Source organism: Scyliorhinus canicula, chromosome 5, assembly GCF_902713615.1.
Source record: "Scyliorhinus canicula chromosome 5, sScyCan1.1, whole genome shotgun sequence".
Classification (NCBI taxonomy): domain Eukaryota; kingdom Metazoa; phylum Chordata; class Chondrichthyes; order Carcharhiniformes; family Scyliorhinidae; genus Scyliorhinus; species Scyliorhinus canicula.
In genome coordinates, this window is record NC_052150.1 from 84,266,413 (window position 1) to 84,290,468 (window position 24,056).

A 24,056-nucleotide genomic window follows, 5' to 3' on the forward strand; every position below is an offset into this window, starting at 1 on the left:
CCATCCCCTTGATGATACTGCTATGGTATGAGGGTTACCAGAGGGTGACCTAGATGAGCTCCCAAATGACCAGAGATTCTCTGAGCATTCACAGGACACAGTGAGCAGTCAGTAGTGTGAGCAGCCAGGAGCTTGTAAGTAACACCAAAGGGGTTTATTTCAATAACATTCTGCAGCAATGACAATCTGAGCTAGGCCATCCCAATCCCGAGCGGGACACCCCAAATCCACAGACTTGGCATCAAATCATTCCCCACTACTACCTCCGACCCGGGCAGCCACCCCACAGCAAGTCCGACAATTTGAGGCTTTTTCAAATTTTTTTAAGCCTCCTGTTTCCCCCTCAGCAGCCATACATAAATACAAAGAAGATAGGGGCAGGAAAAGGCCTTTTGGTCCTTCGAGCCTGTTCTGCCATTTATCACGATCATGGCTGATCGTCCAACTTGATAGCCATGGCGTCCAGTCCCTGCTTGTAAGTACTTGCACCAATTTGCGCCAGTGAGACTTCCACCTAAGAGGAACATTGCGGAGGGGTGCAGCTTGAAGTGTCCAAGCCGCTAATGATATTTAAATCCATGCAAATGGCAGCTTTGCATGGACCCACAACTTCGCTAACGCTGCCAATGAGGGATTGGAGCATGGTATCTGAAACGTGCCAGGCGCAAAACGCATTTTTTCCATTTGCGCAATTCTCTGCCTGACCACGAAAGCCGCTGCCAATGTCGCAAAGCAGAGAAAACTGCCCATTGTTTCTAAGGAGTTTACCTGGATACTCATTATCACAGGTATTATTTGTACATTATTTTGCTTTTTTGGAGTGACAAAGTAGACAGTGAAAGTTTTTTTTTAATTTTAGAGAAATTGGTCTGCAGAAACCATACCAGGATCTGAAGAGAGAAATGTCTAACTTACACTTGGTGGCAAAGACGCAAACTGAACTTCTGCGAAAACTGTTAGCCAGACAGGGCTCAACAAAGAATGGTAAGTAATCTAATGTGTGAAGGGGAAATGGTCTGCCTTTAACCACTGATTCTATCAATGCCAATAAAAGAGCAGCTATCAAATATATCTTGTCAGCTTGGTAAGTCTAAATACGTAAGCTACTGTCTGGCCTTCATATGTATTTGTGCTGTCTATCTCGTGCTGATCGGTTTCACACATAAAGGTGTTGCTCATACACAACAAATATGTTCTGTACTTTTTTTTTTGTTCCCCTTGTGGCTTCTGCTCCATAGTTCTGAAGAATACTCGATGAACTACCCTTTGCAAGCAATACCGAGGTGTGACCCAAGCCATTTTCTAGCAACCTTAATGTCCAATCTCTCAATTTGCAGGACAAAACGCCTCTTTTTTTTAAAAAAACAAGTTAAAAGATTGATACAAAACAATTTTTTAAATTCTATTACTCTGGTTAATAAATGACCCTGTAAAGAAGCTCAAGTTGCCCCATTTCTCAGATTGCGATTTAAATTTTGTTACTGGAACCTTTGCTGATACTATTTTTTTTGCCACGGTATAAATGGCAATACAAATTATTACCAGAACAGAGGAAGCTGGAAAAACATAGCAGGTCTGCCAGCATCTATCAGGACGAAACACAGTTAACATTTTGAGTCACAGACCCTTCATTGGAACTCGGTTAACTGTGTTTCTCTCTTGATGGATGCTGGCAGACCTGCTGAGTTTTTTTCAGCTTCCTCTGTTTTTGTTTCAGATTCCAGAATCTGCAATAGTTTTGCTTAACATAAACTATTGTCTGTTCTACTTCCAGTCGTGACATAGTTGGGAGCTGTTCATCTTTTATTTCGAAAAATGTCACTTTTTAAGAAAAGCCTTTCTCCTCGTCAGTTAAAGATTCTCTTTATTTCCAAAAAGACAAATCATTTAGATTACACAAAAATATTGTTTCCACATTTCTTTACTTATTTCTTCCATACCCTTGAGAAAATGACTTTGCGTACAACATAATAGTGAATGAAACTATAATTTTCAAACTATCCATATATTTTATTGTTTAAACCATTAGTATTTCTCTGATTGTTTTTTTTTTGTCTCTGGTATCTATAGAAACATTAGAACGAAGTTTAGCTATTTAGCCCCTCAAACTTGTTTCCTGCATTCTATTGGGCCACAATCGATCTTTACCTCCATTCAATTTACTCATCTTTTCTTACATCTCTTGATATCCTTAACTGACACAAATCTTGGCTTTCAGCATTCGCAACTGTTTGGGGAGGTGAGTTCCACATTTCCATGACCCTTTTTGTGGAATAGGTGTCGCTTGATTTTGCTCCTAAGTGGTCTTGCTCTAATTTTAAGATTATTCCCTCTTGTTCATAATTTTCCCCGCCAAAGAAAATGATTCCTCTGTTTACCCGATTGAATCCCATAATCATTTTAACATCTCTATTAGATCACTCCTCAACCAACTAAACTCAAGAGAAGACAGCCTATGCAGCCTGTCAATTTAACTATTGAAGTCCATTGTTAGTGTGTATCTGTCTAAAGTAATTTATTATTAATTTACAAATGTTTTCTTGGAAAACAATAACGCTGGTAGAGACCCCACCTCTTCCCCCGCCGCCAGTTTATAGTGGCTGTGTTGGTGTTAATGTGATTTTCTTGTTATGAGAACCGGATGGTCAGACTGCATCTGTGCTACTTATTTTTACAACAACAACTACTACTACTGCAATAGCTGGGTGGAAGAAAGTGTTGAACACAGTGCATTTTTTGGAAGCATGGTGCATTTCCAGCATTTTTCTGTTTTTATTCCTTTTTTATAGAATGACTGTATTAAGATAAATGATCTTAATGTGTTATCTTGGGGCATTGTGTAAAATGAGAAATAGGGTCCAATTCAAAATAATATATTATGAGCTGAACCTTCCTTTGTAATTAACTTCAGTGGAAATGGCAAACGGTTAGTACCCATGATAGGTGTGGACGGTGCAAGCGGTGGAGGTGCTATCTGTACTGTTGTATAGACCACAAATTATGTTTATGGTGAATAGCAGCCAATTTTTAAAATAGTTTTTCAGTGTGTATGCGAGATACCTATATCATTAAATTTGGCATAAGCCTGTTTATTCATTTATGCTAGAACACATTATAAATTATTAACTCTTCTGAGTTCTCTGTATTTCTCCAATTCTGGCCTCTTGCTGCTAGAATGCATCTCTTGAGTGTGATGGAGAAAGCTCATTGATCTCACTCTGCCAAACTGTTATTTTATCTGATTAATCTTCAATGAAAATTGTTTTTACTGGATCAAAGTTGTTTTCTTTGCAATAAAAGGGTTCTTCTACATTAAAGGACTTAACTTCAAGGTCAACAGGTCACTTTCATCTGTTAACTATGACCTACTGAACCATGCATACATGAACTTAAAATATACTTGCCCAGAATTAATTCTTTACCAAAATTATTTTAAACCGGTCGAATTGTTCTTGTCGAGTTCTGGTGTCCTTAACAGTAATTTATTTTTTTTTTTTTTTTATTTTTTTTTTTTTATGATCAATTAATAAAGATTATTTATTAAAAGAAAAACCTACGACAAGAAGGACTGTAATACACCGTAACAGTACACTTGACTATACTGATGGCTATACGCACACGGTATTACATGACGTTGCCCCTTCGTTCCCAACCACCTACGTTAGCTGAGCTCTGAGACACCCCTTGTTCCCAAACAACATCCAATATCTTTTTGAAAATATTTTTATTAGGCTTTTATCATTTTATACAAATTATAAATCAAAACAACAAACCATGTATCGACACCTTCAACAAACCCAAACTGACCAAAAGCAGCCTCCCCAACCCTTACAGCCCTTCTTTCCCTTTTATGTTATCCACCGTGTGGATCTGACTTTTAGCTTATAAGTGCCAATTCCATTATCTCCACTTTAAAGTTACCTTTTCTATACCCCAATGTTTTCACCTAGTCACAAAGGTCATCTAATTTGCCTATTAAACACCCCTTCAGACAGCTGTCTTTATCTTTTTTTTTTAATAATTTTTATTGAAAGAGTTTTTCCATACAAACATTTACCCCTACTAATTTTTTAAATTATTTACAACACAATCCCTCTAGGCAAATGTCCCTCCCTCGCCCGCCCTCTCGCGCGCACCAGTCCTCCCCCCCCCCCCCCCCCCCCCCCCAGGCAACCTTAACAAACAAGGCAGCCTACAGTTTCAGACATGAGCAGCGAGCAGACTTGCCCGCGTTACAGTCGTGCATGTCCCCCCACGACCCTTGCTGCCCCCCCCTCCCCTCCCCCCCCCCCCCTCCCTCCCTCCCCCCCCCCCCCCCCCCCCTCTCCCGGGTTGCTGCTGCCACGACCCCGAACGTCTATCTCTGATCTAAAAAGTCAAGGAAAGGTTGCCACCGCCTGGAGAATCCCTGTACCGACCCTCTCAGGGCAAATTTGATCCTTTCTAGCTGAATATAGCTAGCCATATCGTTAATCCAAGTTTCAACGCTTGGAGGCCTCGCGTCCTTCCATTGAATTAATATCCTTCGTCGAGCCACTAGGGACGCAAAGGCCAGTATTCCGGCCTCCCTAGCCTCCTGTACCCCCGGTTCTACCCCGACCCCAAAGATCGCAAGCCCCCATCCTGGTTTGACCCTGGACCCCACCACCTTCGACACCGTCCTTGCCACCCCCTTCCAGAACCCTTCCAGCACCGGACATGCCCAGAACATATGCACATGGTTCGCTGGGCTTCCCAGACATCTGACACACCTGTCCTCACCCCCAAAGAACCGGCTCATCCTTGTCCCCGTCATGTGAGCTCTATGCAGCACCTTAAATTGAATGAGGCTCAGCCTCGCACACGAGGAGGAAGAATTGACCTTCTCCAGTGCATCCGCCCACGTCCCGTCTTCTATCTACTCTCCCAGCTCCCCTTCCCACTTGGCTTTCAGCTCCTCCCCTGATGCTTCTTCCGCCTCCTGCATTATCTTGTAGATGTCTGATATCTTCCCCCCTCCGACCCAGACCCCCGAGAGCACCCTATCACTCGCCCCCTTACTGGGGAGCAGGGGAAACCCCTCCACCTGCCGCCTAGCAAATGCCTTCACTTGTAAATATCTGAACATGTTTCCCGGGGGGAGCTCAAACTTCTCCTCCAGCCCTCCCAGGCTCGCAAACCTCCCCTCTATAAACAGGTCCTTCAGCTGCCGTATGCCCACCCTGTACCAGCTCTGAAATCCCCCGTCGATGTTCCCCGGGATGAATCTATGGTTCCCTCTTATTGGCGCCGCCAACAGACCTCCCATTTCCCCCCTATGTCGCCTCCACTGCCCCCATATCTTGAGGGTGGCCGCCACCACCGGGCTCGTGGTGTACCTCATGGGGGGGAGCGGCCATGGTGCCGTTACTAGGGCCCCCAGGCTTGTGTTGCCACAGGACGCCCTCTCAATTCGTTTCCAAGCTGCCCCCTCCCCTTCCATCATCCACTTGCGCACCATTGACACATTTGCCGCCCAGTAGTACCCCGAAAGATTGGGTAGTGCCAGCCCTCCACTGTCCCTACTCCGCTCCAAAAAGACCCTCCTCACCCTTGGGGTGCCATGCGCCCACACGTAGCTCATGATGCTACTCGTCACCTTTTTGAAGAAGGCCCTAGGGAGGAAGATGGGCAAGCACTGAAATAAAAACAAGAACCTTGGGAGGACCGTCATTTTGATTGACTGCACCCTCCCCGCCAGCGACAACGGTACCATGTCCCACCTCTTAAATTCCTCCTCCATCTGTTCCACCAGCCTGGAAAAGTTCAACTTGTGGAGGGTCCCCCAGTTCCTTGCCACCTGCACCCCTAAGTACCTAAAGCTCTTTCCTGCTCGCTTGAAGGGGAGTCTCCCAATACCCTCTCCCTGGTCCCCCGGGTGTATCACAAAAACCTCGCTTTTGCCCAAATTTAGTTTGTACCCCGAAAAGTCCCCAAACTCTGCTAATAGTTCCATTATCTCCGGCATTCCCCCTTCTGGGTCTGCCACGTACAGCAGTAGATCATCCGCATACAGCGATACTCGATGTTCCTCCCCTCCCCTAGTCAGTCCTCTCCACCCCCCTGAACCCCTCAGTGCCATCGCCAACGGTTCAATCGCCAGTGCGAAAAGTAGGGGGGATAGAGGACATCCCTGCCTGGTCCCTCGGTGGAGCCCGAAATACTCCGACCTCCTCCCGTTTGTCACTACACTCGCCGTCGGGGCCGAGTAGAGCAACTTCACCCACTTAATAAACCCTTCCCCAAAAGTAATTTATTTTTAAGAGCTATCTAGTAATTCTGATCTTAAAATATATTTTTTAATATCAAATTATTCCTCGTTTGTTCAATCTTAATGTAAAAATTAATTCATTATCAAATTCTTGGAGTGTTCATTTTAGACATGGCTTTGAATTTCCTGCATATTTGTGCTCAGAAACACGTGCAGCCAGGAAACAATGGCAATGCTACATGTGTAACAACAATACACCTGTCAATCACTTTGCCAAACGGATCTCTGCTTATAAAGTTGCCTCTGCTCTGTGTTTTCCAGTTCAAACTTCCTGTAATTGCTTAAAAAATCTCTTCAAATTGCGGCCAGATTTTCAGACAAATAATAATATAATAGTTATTATTTTACTATAATTATAATTAATTACCATTTAATTATTATTAAATAGGCACCTGTAGTCACCCCATCCAGAAAATATTGAAGCTGTTAGTGAAAAAATGAAAATCGCTTATTGTCACGAGTAGGCTTCAATGAAGTTACTGTGAAAAGCCCCTAGTCGCCACATTCCGGCGCCTGTCCAGGGAGGCTGGTACGGGAATCGAACCGTGCTGCTGGTCTACTTGGTCTGCTTTAAAAGCCAACGATTTAGCCCAATGTGCTAAACCAGAAATGCAGATATGTATTGCATGCTTTGTTTAAGAAATAAACATAGCTCTTTTGCTGTCTCTACCCCGCCTCACATTATAGTAGAGGAGAAGAAACAGGATGACAGAAAGGAAACGGGAGGAAGAATGCAGAGAACAGAGGCCCGAAGACAGAATTCCACAGGCAAGTACCCTTGGCTGACACTGCAGCAGTGGTCATTTTACATTTGGGAATATTCTAATGAGATTGACTGGAAATTTGAGTGTAACTTGACATCAGACTGAGTGCATTTATAGGTCTAGGCCATTAAAAAAAAAATCTTCATCTCACCAATCACATCTTTAAAACAAAAACCATGTATGGTGTAAAAGCACCACATAGTTCAGGGCTGTATTGAGGAGTAAGTTCTGTGGGTCTATATCTTGAATAATATTCTCATCGTGCAGGTGTTGTTTTGGTCAGCCGGGTATTCTCTTCCTGTTGTATATTTAGAATTATTCTGGGCCACCTATCAGTTCACTTTCTTCTGTTGACTGACAATCCCTGACATTAGCATTTCACATACCAACACATCAACTTTCTGTTTGGGAATATGGGGGCGATTCTCTGAGCCCCGAGCCGAGCCGGAGAATTGCCGCAACCACGCCCCGATGCCAGCGTGCGATTCTCCGAGGTGCGGAGAACTGGAGCCGGCCGTTTAGCGCAGTGCTGACCACGGGCCGCTGGAATCGGCGGGGCCGTGCCAATTCGACAGAGTCCCCTCACCGCTGTTCATCCCTGCCGCTGCCAGCGGGAACTCTGCGCGAACTGTTGGGGGGGGGGGAGGAATGGTGGGCTCCTTCACCCGGGGGGGGGGGCCTCCGATGGGGTCTGGCCCGAGATCGGGGCCTACTGTTCGGCGGGCCGGGCCTCTTTCTCCCCCCCCCCCCCCCCCCCCCCCGACCTACTTTCTGGCACGGCCTGCCCCTGAACACCAACGCCATGTTGAGTCGGGGCCGGCGCGCCAAAGAAGTCCCCCGCGCATGCGCAGATTGGCGCCGCAAAAGGAGGGTGGAGTGGCGTGAACCGCTCCAGCGTCATGCTGGCCCCCTGTGGGAGCCAGAATAGGTCGTACCCGGGCCCGGTTCTCGCCGTTGTGAAACGCAACGCCGTTCACGAAGGCACGAACGCTTGGGCTCCATATTGGATAATCGCCCCCATGATCTTTTGTACTTTTCTTTTGAGTTCAGAAAGTTTTTTTTTAGCAAAAGTTACTATTAATTTCTTTCCATCTGCTACTTCACCAAGACCGCCTCCTTCAACCTCTGTAGCATCACCTGACTCCACTCCAGCCCAGTCTTTCTGCTGCTGAAACCCTCATCCATGCCTTTGCTGCTAGACCTGACTACTCCAAAGCTGTTCTGGCCAGACTCCATCTTCCAAACTTCCTTAACTTCAGCTCGTCCAAAATTCTGCTGCCCATATCTTAACTTTCTCCTAGTCCCGTTCACCCATCACCCCTTGTGCTCGCTGACCTATATTGGGTCCAGTTGAGCAACACCTCCCTTTCAAAATTGTCATCCTAGTTTTTAAATCTCTTCTGAGTTCTCTACATTTCTCCACTTCTGGCCTTGGGTCCATGCTTTCAGCTGCCAAACTCTTAGGCTCTAGGATCTCCTCCCTAAATCTCTCGATCTCTTTATCTTTCACTCTCTGCTCCTTTAAAATCTACCTTTGGCAAAGTCTTGGGTATCTGGCCTAATATCTCTCAATGTGGGTCACAGTCAAACTTTATTTGACAAGGCTCTTTGTGATGTGATTTGGAGTGCTTGACTTCGTTAAATGCAAGTTGATGATTGTAGCATGTAACTTTTGCTATGTTTGATATCAGACCTATATTGCCTGAAGCTGTTCCTATAACATACTCATTGTTTCAGTTGACAGTGATAGCCGGGGCGCGATTCTCCGGTGAAACTCACTCTACAGTATAAATATTTCCCATTTTCTCTGTCTTTAGCTTTGACAAAGGGTCACCTGGACACAAAACGTAAGCTCTTTTCTCTCCCTACAGATGCTGCCAGACCTGCTGAGATTTTCCAGCATTTTCTTTTTGGTTTCAGATTCCAGCGTCCGCAGTAATTTGCTTTACTCTGGTGAATCGTAGGAGAGGCCCAATCGGGCTTCACACTCGGTGGCATAATCCAGATAATATTTAAAGTAGCCAATAGGCTTATTTAAATGTGCACAAATGATTTGAGACCGCATTCACCTGGCGCCTGTGACAACGGCCACACCGACGAGGCCAAAACTGGGCGCCAATTTAGTGCTGGTCTCCACAGCAGAGACCAGGGGTGATAGCCACTTAGGAGAGTCTTGGAGGCCATTGGAGCCCCCCTTCCCCCCTCGAAGACAGGGCAGAATAATACCCTGGCACCTGGCAATTCCAATCTGGAACTGCCCGAGTATCCGGTTGACACTGCCAGGATTCCAGGGGTACTGCCTGGGTGCCAGGCTGGAAGTGCCAAGGTGACTAGGTGCAGGTTGACACTGCCAAGGGTTTGGGTCTGAGGGGGGCCATGCCCATGAAAGGCGGGGTGGGGGGGGGGGGGGGGGGGGGGGGGAGGTATGAAAGGGCTTCAAAGTTTGGGAGGTGAAGGGAGGATGGCCCCGAAAATGGGGTTGGGGGCCTGAAAAAGGAGGACCATTCAGTGACCCCCATTGTGGGGGGTGGGGAGGGTCATCATTTTGGGGGGGGAGGGTGTTGAGGGCATTTCCCGTGGGTGGAGGGTGTGGGGGACCCTCAAGCTCTCTCTTTCAAAATAGTGGCCGATCTCTGAGGAGCCGGTCTCACGGGCGAAGTTAGCTCCCACGCTGCGGGAAAAAATTCTAAGTCTGGGTTAAACCAGGGAGAAACTTCCCATGGCCCATAAAAACTACTAAGTATGGGTGAATACCGATCTGGATCTCACCCAATTTTAAACGTGTACAAAAATTATAAATTCTTCAGTAGAAAGGTTTATTGCTTCCTAATATTGCATAGTTCCCAAGGTGCACAGTCTTAACCATGATCCAATTTGCTGTATTAGTTCTTCATACAAATTATGTTGATTTCTGCTTCTTGCAATGAGAACTGCATATTCCAATTTAAAAAGAGAATTGTGTTTAGGTTGGGATCATACCAAGTAATGATCTAAAGAGATTGTTCTGTTGTTTTACTGTTTGGAAAACCTTTTTGACATTGTATATAGTAATGGCTCTTTTCTACAACAGGGATTGGAAATATTTGATTAAGGTGCTCCTTCATCAAGTCTCAATCTGAAACCAGCCTGTTTGTAAATTATTCACCTCTGCGTGTAACTGAGATACTCTGGGGCAAAAATGTAGGAAAGCCAGATCCAGAGCAAGTTATCTGACATTGTATCCCACTAAGTAATATTACTGATATGTCATAACAGTTCGTTTTTACCTTTGTAATCAGGAAGACTGTTTTATATTTCTTCCTGATAAATAGTCAACCTGAAATTCCTGCAGCTGGGAATGGGAATACAAAGCACAATTCTAATTTACTTTTTTATTTTTCTGTGGTCTATGCATTCAGTTCAGTGTCTCGAGGACATGATACTTGAAGGTGGAAAGCTAGAGCTGAGTTCTTTTGGGGCAACTTATCGATCACCACGTTCCTCTTCAAAGGATACTGACGTCAAAGTTTCCAATTGTACCACAGCGCGCCATTTTCAGCAGGATACAGCAGCCTTGTGTGATCAAGATTTCCTTCCACCATGGACAAATTCAAGACCCAGTCCAGTTGGCAGAGCTGCCATGGAGGAGAATGGTTCTTGTGGAAAGGGCTCATTTGATGATAACTCATGGGTGTTTCCTAGCTCACCTGTGGGCAACCCAAGCAATGCAGCATTCTGGAAAACCGGAAATGCCTCTCCCTCTTCTGCTATGAAAATCCCTGTTGTCAATATGCAAAATCCAGACTTGGTGTTCAGGAGCTGAGCTGTATAACTGTGAACTTTCAGTATATAAGAACTTCTGTTCACTATTTTAGAATTGTAAACTTAGTTCTAAGCAAATGGATGATCAGGTGATGGTATCTCTTGATGCTTCTATAATCAGTATCTCAAGTCAAAAAGTAAATGTTTTGAGAATTGCTGATAACCTTAACTGAATGCATCGAGTCAGAACTATTGCACAGTGACTTTATTTTCTTTCTCCAGCTAATAGTTCATCTTGTATCAAACAAAAATGTTTTAGAAATAAGCTTTTCTGTAAGCTGCCATTTGGGCTCAACTGTGGATTTGGGAAATGGTAATGAAATTCTCAATCTTTGCCTCTTGTAAGAAAGTCCTGGCATCAGAAAGCCTGTAATCTGATAAATTCAAATTTGTGGGGGGGGGGGGGGGGGGTGATTCTCCAATTATGGAGCCCAAGTGTTTGCACCGTCGTGAACGCCGTTGCGTTTCATGATGGCGCAAATCGGGCCCGGGTACGACAGATTCACGGCGCCGGAGCGGTTCACGCCACTCCAGCCTCCTTTCGCAGCGCCAAATGGGCGCCGTGCCAACCCGCGCATGTGCAGTTGGGTCGCGCCAACCTGCGCATGCACGGGGGAAATTTTACATGCGCCGGCCCCGATTCAACATGGGATCATTCAAGGGCCGGCCGCGCCAAAAAGTAGGACTGGGGGGTGGGGGGGAGGAAGAGAGGCCGGCCCGCCAATTGGTGGGCCCCGATCGCAGGCCAGACCCCATCGGAGGCCCCCCCTCCGCTCTCAGGCCGCCTCCTCTCCCCCCCTCCCTCCCGACCATTCCCGCAGAGTTCCCGCCGGCAGCGACCAGGGGTGAACGGCGCCAGCGGGACTGTCATATCAGCGCAGCCGCTCGGCCCATCTGGGCCAGAGAATCGGCAGCCCCGTCTATTCCGGCGTTGCGCCGGCACAAATGGTGACGATTCTCTGTACCTCGGAGAATTGCACGCCTGCGTCATGGCACGGTTGCGGCAATTTTCCAGCACGGCGCGGGGCTTGGAGAATCGCCCCCCTGATGTTCACATTTGCTAAATTCTGTTCAATATTATGAAAATCAAACATAATTTTTTTTTTAAATAAAATTTATTTGATTCCATGGAGAAAGGAACTTAGCTTATCCTTCTTGCACTGATATTGCACCTTCTAGTTATTTTTGATTCCTCTAAAAGTGCCTCCATATGTAATGGAATATGCTCATTTTCTTCAGAAGCTTCTCTTAATCCCACCGCCAACCCTGCCCAAAAAAGAACTGCAAATAGTTGCTTTAAAAAAAGAATCAAATGCTGAGATTTTAAAACTAAAACTACACAGTAGTTTATTTTCAGTGCATACAGAAATATAATGCCGCCATGCAGCTTGTTGTCGATCAGTGCAATCTAGCAATGGATGATCTGTTGTAGAACCAGATGAAAGGCTTCATTTTAATTGTTGCTCGATTATGTTAAAGCAGTGAAATGTCAATATTTCCTATTGTAAATTGTGAATACTGTCAAACTGTACCCCACTACATTTTTTCTAAGATATTGAAGTGGAAAATTTGGATAGCCACAAATGTGACAACTGAATTTACATTCAAATATTGGTTGACTTCATTCTCTGGGTTTCTCAAATTGCTGAGTCGACTAGCTTGACCAAACCTCCAAGTAGAAAACAGGATGATCCCCATCTGGTAAAGTGGGAAAATTGGTCGGGATCCATTTTAGCACCGCATAGCAATATTGGATGAAGGAAATAAAACATTGTGGTTGCTTATTGGTAACCAAGATGAATAGCATGGATGAAAAAATATACAAAAATGGAAACATTTAAAACCACTGTTTGTTACTGGACAAATATGCATTTAAGAAAAAAGTGATGGAATTGCATTCAAATTCTGCATATCTGATTTCCATTTCAGAGCAACTAAAGTATCATAAACTACCATTTAAAAACATTCTCAACTTTCTAAATACAAGCGCTGTTTCAGCCTTTAATCAATTTATAATTTAAATAGTGATTTGTTGCACAGATATTGGGATTTTGCATTTTTAAGTTGCTCTTGCACTCATTTGCAGTAAGAAGCGCCAATTTAACACTTATTTATTTTGTCCAATTTCATCAATTTATAATACAAAGTGAAGCTTTAAAAACTGGGTTTTAAATTGTGGTCCAAAATGGGTTTTTTGTACATGTCAATTAACAGATAATATAGGCCCTGCAGATCATTAATAATATACATTGTTGTCATTCATTTTTGAATTGTGGAACACAGTTATATATGTGATGCAATGTACTGATGGAATAAATTAATGATGGCTAAGTATTCCAGAAGACATGATGTACATCGTTTGCTGAGGAAGAGTTTTTCTGGTTTTCACTTGCCTCCTGTAAAGTGCATGTGGCATTGGACTTCTAGGCTCAACCCCATCAAGATTAGGGAACTGTAGTTTAATGGTTACGTAATTGAACTAGTACTTCAGAAACATGAACTCAAATCCTGCAATTTACATTTAATGTTGTATCAGTGATGGTGGCCAACAAACTACTGGATAGTCATTTACAAAAACATCTGATTCACTAATGTCCTTTGGGGAAGGAAATCTATTGTCTTTACCTGGTCTGACCTTTAAGTGACTCCAGATCTGCAGCAAAGTGGTTGACAACCTCCCTCTGAATAGCCTGGAAAGTCACTCTGTTGTATCACACTGCTGCAAACATATCTAATAAGACTAAAAGTGGATGGACCACCGAGCATCAATCCAGGCATCAGATACACCAAAGGTACCACCATATCCCTGACTTAACATTGGGGAGCTTAATCAAAATAACCAACAGATCAGGTCACAGTTTTGCAGTTTTACCACAGTCAATCATGAATGGTAGTGGATAATTAAACAACAGGAGGGAGGAGGAGGCTTCACCAAAATCCCCACTGCTGAACCCAGCATGTTAGTGCAAAACAAAAGGTTGAGGTATTTGCAGTTTTCAGCCAGAAGTGTCACATGGATCATTTGGCCTCCCCCTGAGGTCCCCAGCTTCACAATTGCCAGTCTTTAACCCAATTCAATTCACTTCAAGTGATATCAAGAAACAACTAAGTGCACTGAATACAGCAAAAGCTGTGGGCCCTGATAATATCCTGGCTCTAGTGCTGCAGAACTAGCCATGCTCCGAACCAAACCTGTTCCAGTACAGCTACAGCACTCACATAATAAAGTGGAAAACCTGCCAGGTGATGTCCAGTCCACAAAACACAGGACAAATCAAATCCAGTAATTACTGCCCCATCAGTCTACTCTCGATCATCACCAACGAGATGGAATGCATTGTCGACAGTATTAGCAAGTGCCATTTACACCTACTCACTGATGCTCAGTTTGGCTTTCACCAGGGCCACGCAGATCCTTATCCAATTACAGTCTTGGTCCTAATGTGAACAAAGAACTGAATTCCCAAGGTGAGAGCGACTGCCTTTACACCAAGGCAGCATGTGGCATGAGTGTGGTATCAAGGAGCTCACCACAGCTGGAAACCCATCTAGCACAGAGGAAGATGATTGTGGTTGTTGGAGGTCAATTATCTCCGTTCCAGGACATCACTACAAGAGTTCCTTATGGAAGCTTCAGAGGCCAAACCATCTTGAGCTGCTTCATCAGTTACCTTATTTCCATTATATAGTCAGAGGTGGAGATATTTGCTGAAGATTGCACCATTTTCAATTCCATTTGCAGCTCCTCAGATAATAAAGCACTCCATTCCTCATGCAGTACGATCTGGACAACATTTTGGCTTGGGCTGCTTAAGTGGCATGTGATGTTCACACCATTTAGTTCCAGGCAATGACCACCTCCATCGAGAGAATCTAAACCTCTCCTTGATATTAATTGCATTACCATTTGCTGAAACCTTCACAATAAACATCCTGGTTTGGGGAGGGTGGTCATCATTGGTACAAAACTTTCAGAACTATGTATACAAGAGAAGGTCGAGGCTGAGAGGACCTGTGGTGAGTAACTCATCCCCTGTCTCCTTGGAACTTGTTCAGCATCTACAAGGCACAAGTCAGGAGTGTGATGGAATTCTCCCCACTTGCCTGGATGAGTACAGCCCCAACAATGCAGAAAGGCAGTTCGAAGGGGATCTGCCTACTGAGGTAGTATGGGCTGAACTTAGAAATAGGAAAGGAGCGGTCACGTTGCTAGGAGTTTTCTATAGGCCCCCAAATAGTATTAGTGATGTGGAGGAAGAAATTGCAAAGCAGAGATTATGGATAGATGTGGAGGTCTCTGGGTAGTTGTCATGGGTGACTTTAACTTACCAAATGTTGATTGAAACTTCATAGGTCAAATAGTTCGGATGGGGCAGTTTTTGTACCGTGTGCGCAGGAGGGTTTCCTGACACTATGTGGATAGGCCGACGAGGTGGGGCCACATTGGATTTGGTACTGGGTAATGATCCGGGCCAAGTGTTAGATTTGTTTGTGGGAGGGCACTTTGGAGATAGTGACCACAATTCGGTGTCTTTCACTATTGCAGTGGAGGGATAGGGCCATATGGCAGGGCAAGGTTTATCATTGGGGCAGGGGTAATTATGATGCAATTAGGCAAGTATTAGGGAGCATAAAATGGGAACAGAAACTGTAAGGGAAAGGCACAAATGAAAAGTGGAGCTTGTTCAAGGAACAAATACTGCGTGTCCTTGATAGGTATGTCCATGTCAGGCATGGAGGAAATGGCCATGTGAGGGAACCATGATTCACAAAAGAAGTTGAATGCCTTGTCAAGAGGAAAAATAAAGCGTATGTAAGGATGAGAAAACAAGGTTCAGTTGGGTCGCTTGAGGGTTACAAGGTAGCAAGGAATGAGCTTTAAAAAATGGCTTAGGAGAGCTAGGAGAGGGCATGAGAAGTCCTTGGCGGGTCGGATCAAGGAAAACCCCAAGGCTTTTTACTCTTATGTGAGAAATAAAAGAATGACCAGGGTGAGGTTAGGGCCAGTCAAGGACAGGAGTGGGAACTTGTGCATGGAGTCAAAAGAGATAGGAGAGGCGTTGAATGCTTTCTTTGATGAGGCAAGGGATGAGATTGCAGAGCCTTTGGCTTTGATCTTCGGGTCCTCACTGTCCACAGGGATAGTGCCACAGAATTGGAGAGTGGCAAATGTTGTTCCTCTGTTCAAGAAAGGGAATAAGAATGATCCTAGGAATTATACGCCGGTTAGTCTTACTTCAGTGGTCGGTAAGTTAATGGAAAGAGTCCTTAGGTATAGGATTAATGACCATCTGGAAAGATGCAGCTTAATCCGGGATAGTCAACACGGATTTGTGAAGGGTGAGTCTCACAAATTTGAGTGAATTATTTGAAATGAAAATTGAAAATTGCTTATTGTCATGAGTAGGCTTCAATGAAGTTACTGTGAAAAGCCCCTAGTCGCCACATTCCGGCGCCTATCCGGGGAGGCTGGTACGGGAATCGAACCGTGCTGCTGGCCTGCTTGGTCTGCTTTAAAAGCCAGCGATTTAGCCCAGTGAGCTAAACCAGCCCCTAAGGGAGGTAACTAAGTGTGTCGATGAAGGTAGAGCATTTGATGTCGTATACATGGATTTCAGTAAGGTGTTTGATAAGGTTCCCCATGGTCGGCTCATGAAGAAAGTAAGGAGGTGTGGGATAGAGGGAAATTTGGCCAATTGGATAAGTAACTCGCTATCAGATAGAAGACAGAGGGTGGTGGTGGATGGAAAATTTTCAAACTGGAGACCAGTTACCAGCGGTCTACCACAGGGATCAGTGCTGGGTCCTTTGCTATTTGTGATTTTTATCAATGACTTGGAGGAGGGGGCTGAAGGGTGGGTCAGTAAATTTGCTGATGACACCAAGATTGGTGGTGTAGTGGATGAGGTGGAGGGCTGTTGTAGGCTGCAAAGAGACATTGATAGGATGCAGAGCTGGGCCAAAAAATGGCAGATGGAGTTTAACCCTGATAAGTGCGATGTGATTCATTTTGGTAGGACAAATTTGAATGCGGATTACAGGGTCAATGGCAGGGTTCTGAGGAATGTGGAGGAACAGAGAGATCTTGGGGTTCATGTCCACAGATCTCTGAAGGTTGCCACTCAAGTGGATAGAGCCATGAAGAAGGCCTATAGTGTGTTAGCGTTTATTAACAGGGGGCTTGAGTTTAAGAGCCGTGAGGTTATGCTGCAACTGTACAGGACATGAGACCACATTTGGAGTATTGTGTGCAGTTCTGGTCACCTCACTATCGGAAGGATTTGGAAGCATTGGAAAGGGTGCAAAATAAATTTACCAGGATGCTGCCTGGATTGGAGGGTAGGTCTTATGAGGAAAGGTTGAGGGAGCTCGGGCTTTTCTCATTGGAGCGAAGGAGGATGAGAGGCGACTTAATAGAGGTTTATAAGATGATGAGGGGGATAGATAGAGTAGATGTTCAGAGACTATTTCCTTGGGTGGATGTAGCTGTTAAAAAGGGGCATAACTATAAGGTTCAGGCTGGGAGATATAGGAGGGATGTCCGAGGTAGGTTCTTTACTCAGAGAGTGGTTAGAGTGTAGAATGGACTGCCTGCTGTGATAGTGGAGTCGGACACTTTAGGAACTTTCAAGCGGTTATTGGATAGGTACATGGAGCACACCAGAATGACGGAGTGGGATAGCTTGTTCGAGGGCTGAAGGGCCTGTTCTGTGCTGTACTGTTCTATGCTCTATATGTTCTAATAATAAAAAAGCTTGACATCAACCAGGAAAAACAGTCTTCATGACTGGTATCCCATCGACCACCTTCAACATTTACGCCCTCCTCCACCTGGTAGCAATGTGTAGCATCTACACAATGCACAGCAGCAACTCGCTAAAGTTCCTCACCGCACCTTTACCACAGAAGAAAAATGCAAAAAGCACAGTTGAACACTAACCCATGCAGGTACCTCTCCCATGTCATGCACCATTCTGACTTGGAACTATATCGCTATGGCCGGGTCCAAATCCTGAAACTGCCTTCCTGACAGCACTCCGGGTGTTCTTATACTACCTGGACTGCAGCGATTGAAGAAGGCGGCTCACCATCGCCTTCTCAAGGGCAATTAAAGATGGGCAATACGTGCTAGTCCAGCCACATCCTTTGAGTGAATAGAACAATCAAAAAAATGCAGGGTGGGGTCTGGAACAGGAGTAATATGATAGAGATTGGTGAATAAAGAAATATTTTATGCGCATCTAATTTAGCCTCGGGTCAGCTGGGGACGTTGCGCCAAAATGGATCACAAATACTGCAGCATAGCTGTTGTACTGCTACTTCATCTGTCCTGATGTCACACAGCTAGTTTAGTCTTAGCTAAACCTTTGTATAAAAATCATGTATCGTGCAATTGTCACACATATTTGTGATCTTACAAAAGAAAAAATAGTGTTACACCCATAATCCCAAGCAATATGAGGTAAAGGGTTGAATTTTCATCCTCGAGGTAGGTAGTGGAAGTCAGAATAATTCCCAGGCCAGCCATGGTCCCCCCCCCCCCCCCCCGGAAAAGTGTCAGGAAAGACCATTTTCACTATGAGGGCGGTTGCGGGCTGCAGTCAGGCCAGTTGACCTGGGAAAGAGTTCAGAGGTAGCTACCGGCTGCAGTGGTAGAATATCTAAAAGATCCACCCAGGTGCTTTTGTTCTCCCCGTCCATCCCTGTATCTCCTCATGACCTGCATGCCAGGTTATGACCCTTCCATGCCCATTCATTTCCTTTACACTGTATAGAACCAATGGTCCTTAAAGTGACATAGGCAGTGGAATTCCAGGTCGGCGGGATCCTGCGGTTCACTGGCAGCACACCCATGCCTGCAGGTTTCCCAACGGCGTGAGGAGTCCACATTGGGAAACCCCATTGGTCAGCTGCGGAAATGGAGAATCCTGCTGTGGGGGGCGGGGAGCGCAGAAAACGCGGCTAGCAGACCAGAGAATCCCGGTCAGGATGTTTTAAAGAAGTTTTACAAAAACTTTCCATTTTCTTAAAAAAACGTTTTACTATGGGCCAATAAAAGTGTCAATCATCCCAACCATTTAAAGTATAACAGCTGAAACCTTAAAACCTCTTTATTTTGTGCAGATGAACATTGTGCAATTGCCAGAAGAAAGCAGAGACCCAGAGCTGTCAATAAAGCAATGTTATTCCTGTGGCTGAGGTGTTTCAGTAGACTAATAGATGTCTGGGCTCTCAGTCATCAATGCTGAGACATTCATGAATGCCTTCATGAACTGCTGCACTCCATGTGGTGTTGGTATATTTACAGTACTCTTAAATGGGAAATTCCAGGATTATGGCCCAGTCACAATGCAATATATTTCCAAGCCAGGATGGTTCATGACTTTGAGGGGATGGTGTTTCCATGCACCCACTAACCTTATTCAAGATTGAAGCTTCTGATTAAGGCAAATAAATACAGTTTTAACTAGTTGAGATGTTATCCCCATTCCAACAGACTATGACCTTTCTAGAGGAGAGCAAATGGAAGGATCTACGAGGGGATCAAAGTTGTAAAAGTTTTATGTTACAGCTGCTAGTCCAAGACCTGTGTTGCTGAGAAAGTTAGCAATAATGATTTTTCTAATTGTTTTGCTACTACTATTTTTTGGTATTGCAAATTAATGAAACCTGCCATTCCAACATATTGCTTTAGCTTAATTCTTATTTTTTAAATTAAACTGATACCTAGATTGTAGTCTAATTCATAGAGTCTGATCGTGATTATTCTCCCATTGTCCCATTGCTGGGAGGACACAAAGAGCTTGGGTATTGTTATATTATCAAGTATTTATTTGTATTCCTTGATGCTGAGCACTAGAGAAATACATACTGCAACCTGTAAAAGCTAACTCTAATCTCTACATAATTTTAATAGAACTACCTTAATCATGCTGTTAGCTGGTTTCTAGAAATTAATGCAAATCACATTATAGCCAGGAATTTATCACAACAACCGAGTACAACTGACTCGAGGGAATCCAGTCATCGGGCTCCATAATGGAACCAAACTTAATCTACATATATAAAAAACATGTCAGAGATTCAGTTTGCATATTAATTTACCTGCCTGTGACAACAATCCATGCTATTCAGTCATTATTTACACTGAAATTTAACATTTTAAAGATCATTAAAAGAGCTTGATCGTTAAAAGGTTTAAAATCTCATAATGAATGGTGTCATCATAATCTTGAAGTTTTCAACAACAACTAAAGTCATGAAGGAATGGAAATATTTACTTTTACTTAGGGTATTGGAACTGGACATATTCCCCAATATAAATGGGCAGGAGGATCTTTACTACTGCCAACATTAGATCATGGGAAATGTGCTTAATTTTGTGACTGTGTTTTCAGTAGGTTAACAAGATGGTTATCTTTTCACAGCATGGAAAAGCTGCTGAAAATATCCACAGTTAACCCCCCTGCACATACTACCCACTCAGAGAAACTATCGGCCATGTGCTTTCCCCAAAGAAGACCAGGCAAGCTTGTACATTATTATTCCACAGGCATAATTAGCAATTTCACTGCTCACAAGATTACTTGATGTGTGCAAATCTAAAATAATTGACATAGTTGTCAGAGGCAGATATAGAGCTCTGGATTTGAACAGTTGTCTAGCATTCCACTGGACACTGACTACCTGTAGATTAAACTGAGGGTGAATTTTCAGCTAGCTCAGGCCTCCAAGTAGGCAGCAAATCAAGCAGTACATAAGTAGCATTTTCTTGCTTTATGTCTGTGGGTGACTTGACCTGATCAGCATTTTGTGAGTGAACATTAGTTGTGCGGTATTTGGTGGGTTGGGGGGGGGGGGGGGGGGGGGAAGAGAAGCTTTTTTGGCATCAAAAACTGTTGGCCTCATTGTGACTGTGCCAAGCATCTACAACAGATGATGCACTAGTGCGCTATGTTTTTGGATGGTGATGGAATGTTGTTTTTTTGATTGGGAGATTAATTTCAAAAGTTAATCTAATATTACAACTTGTAGCATTTCAGTGGTTGAGCAGATATGCAAGAGAAGGAAATCTAAATCTTGTTCCTCTGTATGAACAAGTTTGGAATTAGAAGGGTAGCAAATTAAAACATCCAGGTCTTGAGAAAGGGATAAGCACTACAATGTTACAAGCAAAACTCATCACGCAAAGGCGGAAAAGATTATAAGATGGGTAAATGCAACCTGAGATGGACTTGTAAACTACATATTCAGACCTAGGTATTAAGTAAACACTAGTCAAGGTTGGATTATAGTATAATAGCACCAGACCCCATTCAATGTGGAGAGCCTGGAGGCTGGGAACAGGTCACTCCAAGATTTTCTGTTCTATGGCATCAGAGGTTGTCAGAGCCTGGGGACCAGATTGCATTATTTGCGTATGATTTTGTATAAATGTCACTAATATACCTTGTTATTGTAAAACCACTTGAACGTTCATCATAAGCAGCTTTTGTCGCTGGGCTGACAACCGTTTGTTGTGGCGGTAACCACTAAGAAATCTGCTATGGAGCATATGGCATTCACAGTGCTGTTTCTTGTGAATAATAAGACTGCTAATTGTACAAACCTTGGTCTCTGATGTGTCCAGGTTGAGCAGGATTTGGGGGCCACATGCACGCTTCAATTTTGACAACCTTTTTGCTACCAACTCTTTTGCTCAGATGAATGGGACATGAAGAAATGACATTTAATAGAACAGGGACAGATAATACTGTTATTTCGCAGTCCTGCTGCCATCCTCCTCTGATGACTACATAAATTCCAAGCTGTAGCACGACTGTGCCAGCGGTGGAGACTGCAGCTGGGTTATCTCAGGCCCTGCTCACAATTTGAGGGCGATATCATTCCCTAAAGGATTTTCTCATGAACACACATGGTTTACGTGAACCAGTCACCGTGTATGCACCTGCCACTGGGGAGCACATCGAAGTTATAGATTTCTTGTGGGACATCTCTGTCACATGCAGTGATCAAGGGGAAGCCCAACAAGAAACCAAACCTGAGACCACCACCATATTTATGGAAATAAAGAAATAAAACAAGGTTACACTGAAGTTGTGTTGTGTTTAATGAGTGTTGTTAATATGGTGTTCAATAATATATTAGGAAGTGAGAAGCTGGTTGCTTTAAGGGCCTCAATCTCCTTCCCACTGTTCATTACCTTCCTCCCTCAGTTGCTGTACATTGGCACCATACGTTGAATGTCACAGTTCTGTAGCATGTAGTAGTCTATGATGATCTAGGAATGGCAGGCCAGTGGGTTATAGTGTGGCCTCGGCACGGTCTGAACATCTTAATCCTGCATTAACATGCTTATACTGTGTTCTATAATGATTCTGGTAGATTCATCCAACTCATGCAAAAGAAGGATTGGAGCCAGTGGGAGAGAGACACATTAAAAGATGGGAGAAATGAAAATGTCTCATTTAAATAAAAGGCAGGTGAACTTTGGACATTGGAAGGGAAAATGTGTGGCATATGCTATCCTCAGTTTAAAATATCGAACAGTGAAGTTAAAAGAGACCCAAGAGCCTTGCAAGAGTCGATGATCAATGGGGTGGATTTTAACTTGTCGTCAGCACAAAGCCAGTGTAGCAGATTGGCCGTTCAGCATAGAAACCACCCCAATTCTAAAATGGACAAATGATCTGCAAGCTGGGTTTCATACCCAATACCAAGTTAAAAATCTACCCCAACAGGTCCAATCAATGATGAGTAGGAATGAGCAAAGCCAGTAGAATGTTGAACTACTTAGCCAAAACAGTAGTTTGCAAATCAGGAAGCTGTGATCAAACTGTAGTTCTCTCGTCAGACCACATCTTGAGTACTGTGCTCACTTAGGTCAGTGAGATGCAGAGAGACATTCACGTGTTGGGGGCCATACAGAGAAGAGTCAGAAGTCTGGTCGCTAGCATCAAAGGTATGAATTACAAGGAAAGACAGGAGAAATGTGGGCTGTTCCATCTTGAAAGGAGGCTGTAACAGGTGATCTTAAAGAGGTATGTAAGATTGTAAACTGTATACCCACAAATTAGTTGATATCAGATTGTGAGAGCAAGACAAAGGGACGCAGGTTTAAATTAAAGGCAAATTTAAAACCAATATCTAGACGTTTTGCTTACAAAGAATTTTCAATACATGAATGGACTTCTGGATAGAGTTGTGTGATGGAACCCTGAAAACATTTACGGTCAACTGAATGCTGAAATAGGGTGGGGTGAGGGGAGTTGCAAGGACTTTCTTGATGGATGAGCAAAAATGGGCTGAATGGCCTTGCCCATCAGTAAGCATCTTGTGATGAAGTGAGGGAGAGATGAAATCCTATCTCTAACTCATATCCTATGCCATGTCCTGTTTTATTGCTGAATGTTGCATGTGGTGTATGGAGGATAATCAAAACAGAGGGAGGAACAGATTGATCAGAGTGTGGGAGAAAATATATTAAAAAAGGACAAAGTTCTGTCAAATTGATAGAGGTCTGCATCGTCGAATGCAAAAGACTGGTAGAAAATTAAAGCATTGCAGTTTAGCATATTAATCAGACATAGAAACTGTTAAAGTACAATCTGTACGCATTTTTGAACTTGTACAAATGACAATATAATATTTGTTTTGAATCTTAGTTGTTCAGATTTAAATTTCAGTGATTGTAAGTGATTGCAGTTTCAATGGAATACAGCTGGAACTGAGACTGGGTTTTAGTTTATACTTTTTCTTGTCTTTAACTACCTCCCCCTTCATGATTGTCTTAGATATTATGTATGTTAACTTCAAATGTTATATATATTTACTTTTTGGGTTTCACTGGCAGGGCCAGCATTTATTACCTATTCCTAATTGCTTTTGAGAAGGTGATGGTGAGTCACCTTCATTAACTGCTGCAGTCCAATGTGGTGTAGGTAGACCCACATAGTGCTGTTACAAAAGGAGTTGCAAGATTTTGACCCAGCAACAATGAAGGAACAGTCATAGATTTCCAAGTCAGGATGGTGTGTGATTTAGAGGGGAACTTGTAGGTGCTGATCTTTCCATATGTCTGCCATCCTTGTTGTTTGATGTGGTGGATGTTACAGGTTTGGAAGGTGCTGTTAAAAGTGCCATGGTGTGTTGCTGCAGTGCATCTTGTAGATGGTACACACTGCTGCCATTATGCCCTGGTG

General features: G+C 43.8%; 1 protein-coding gene across 3 annotated transcripts in view; it reads left to right on the top strand.

Moving 5' to 3' along the window:
* Positions 1–11,634, top strand: part of azi2 (5-azacytidine induced 2) — a 110,082-nt gene extending 98,448 nt beyond the window's left edge. Inside the window, exons 7-10 of one of the 3 annotated variants that reach the window (XM_038797308.1) lie at positions 860–984; positions 2,219–2,239; positions 6,977–7,057; positions 10,452–11,634. In XM_038797308.1, the coding sequence (XP_038653236.1) occupies positions 860–984; positions 2,219–2,239; positions 6,977–7,057; positions 10,452–10,855 (631 nt within the window). In that variant the 3' untranslated portion in view covers positions 10,856–11,634. The remainder of the gene's footprint in view (positions 1–859; positions 985–2,218; positions 2,240–6,976; positions 7,058–10,451) is intronic. The other 2 variants (XM_038797307.1, XM_038797309.1) reach the window with 2 other exon arrangements.
* The last annotated feature ends 12,422 nt before the right edge of the window (positions 11,635–24,056 follow it).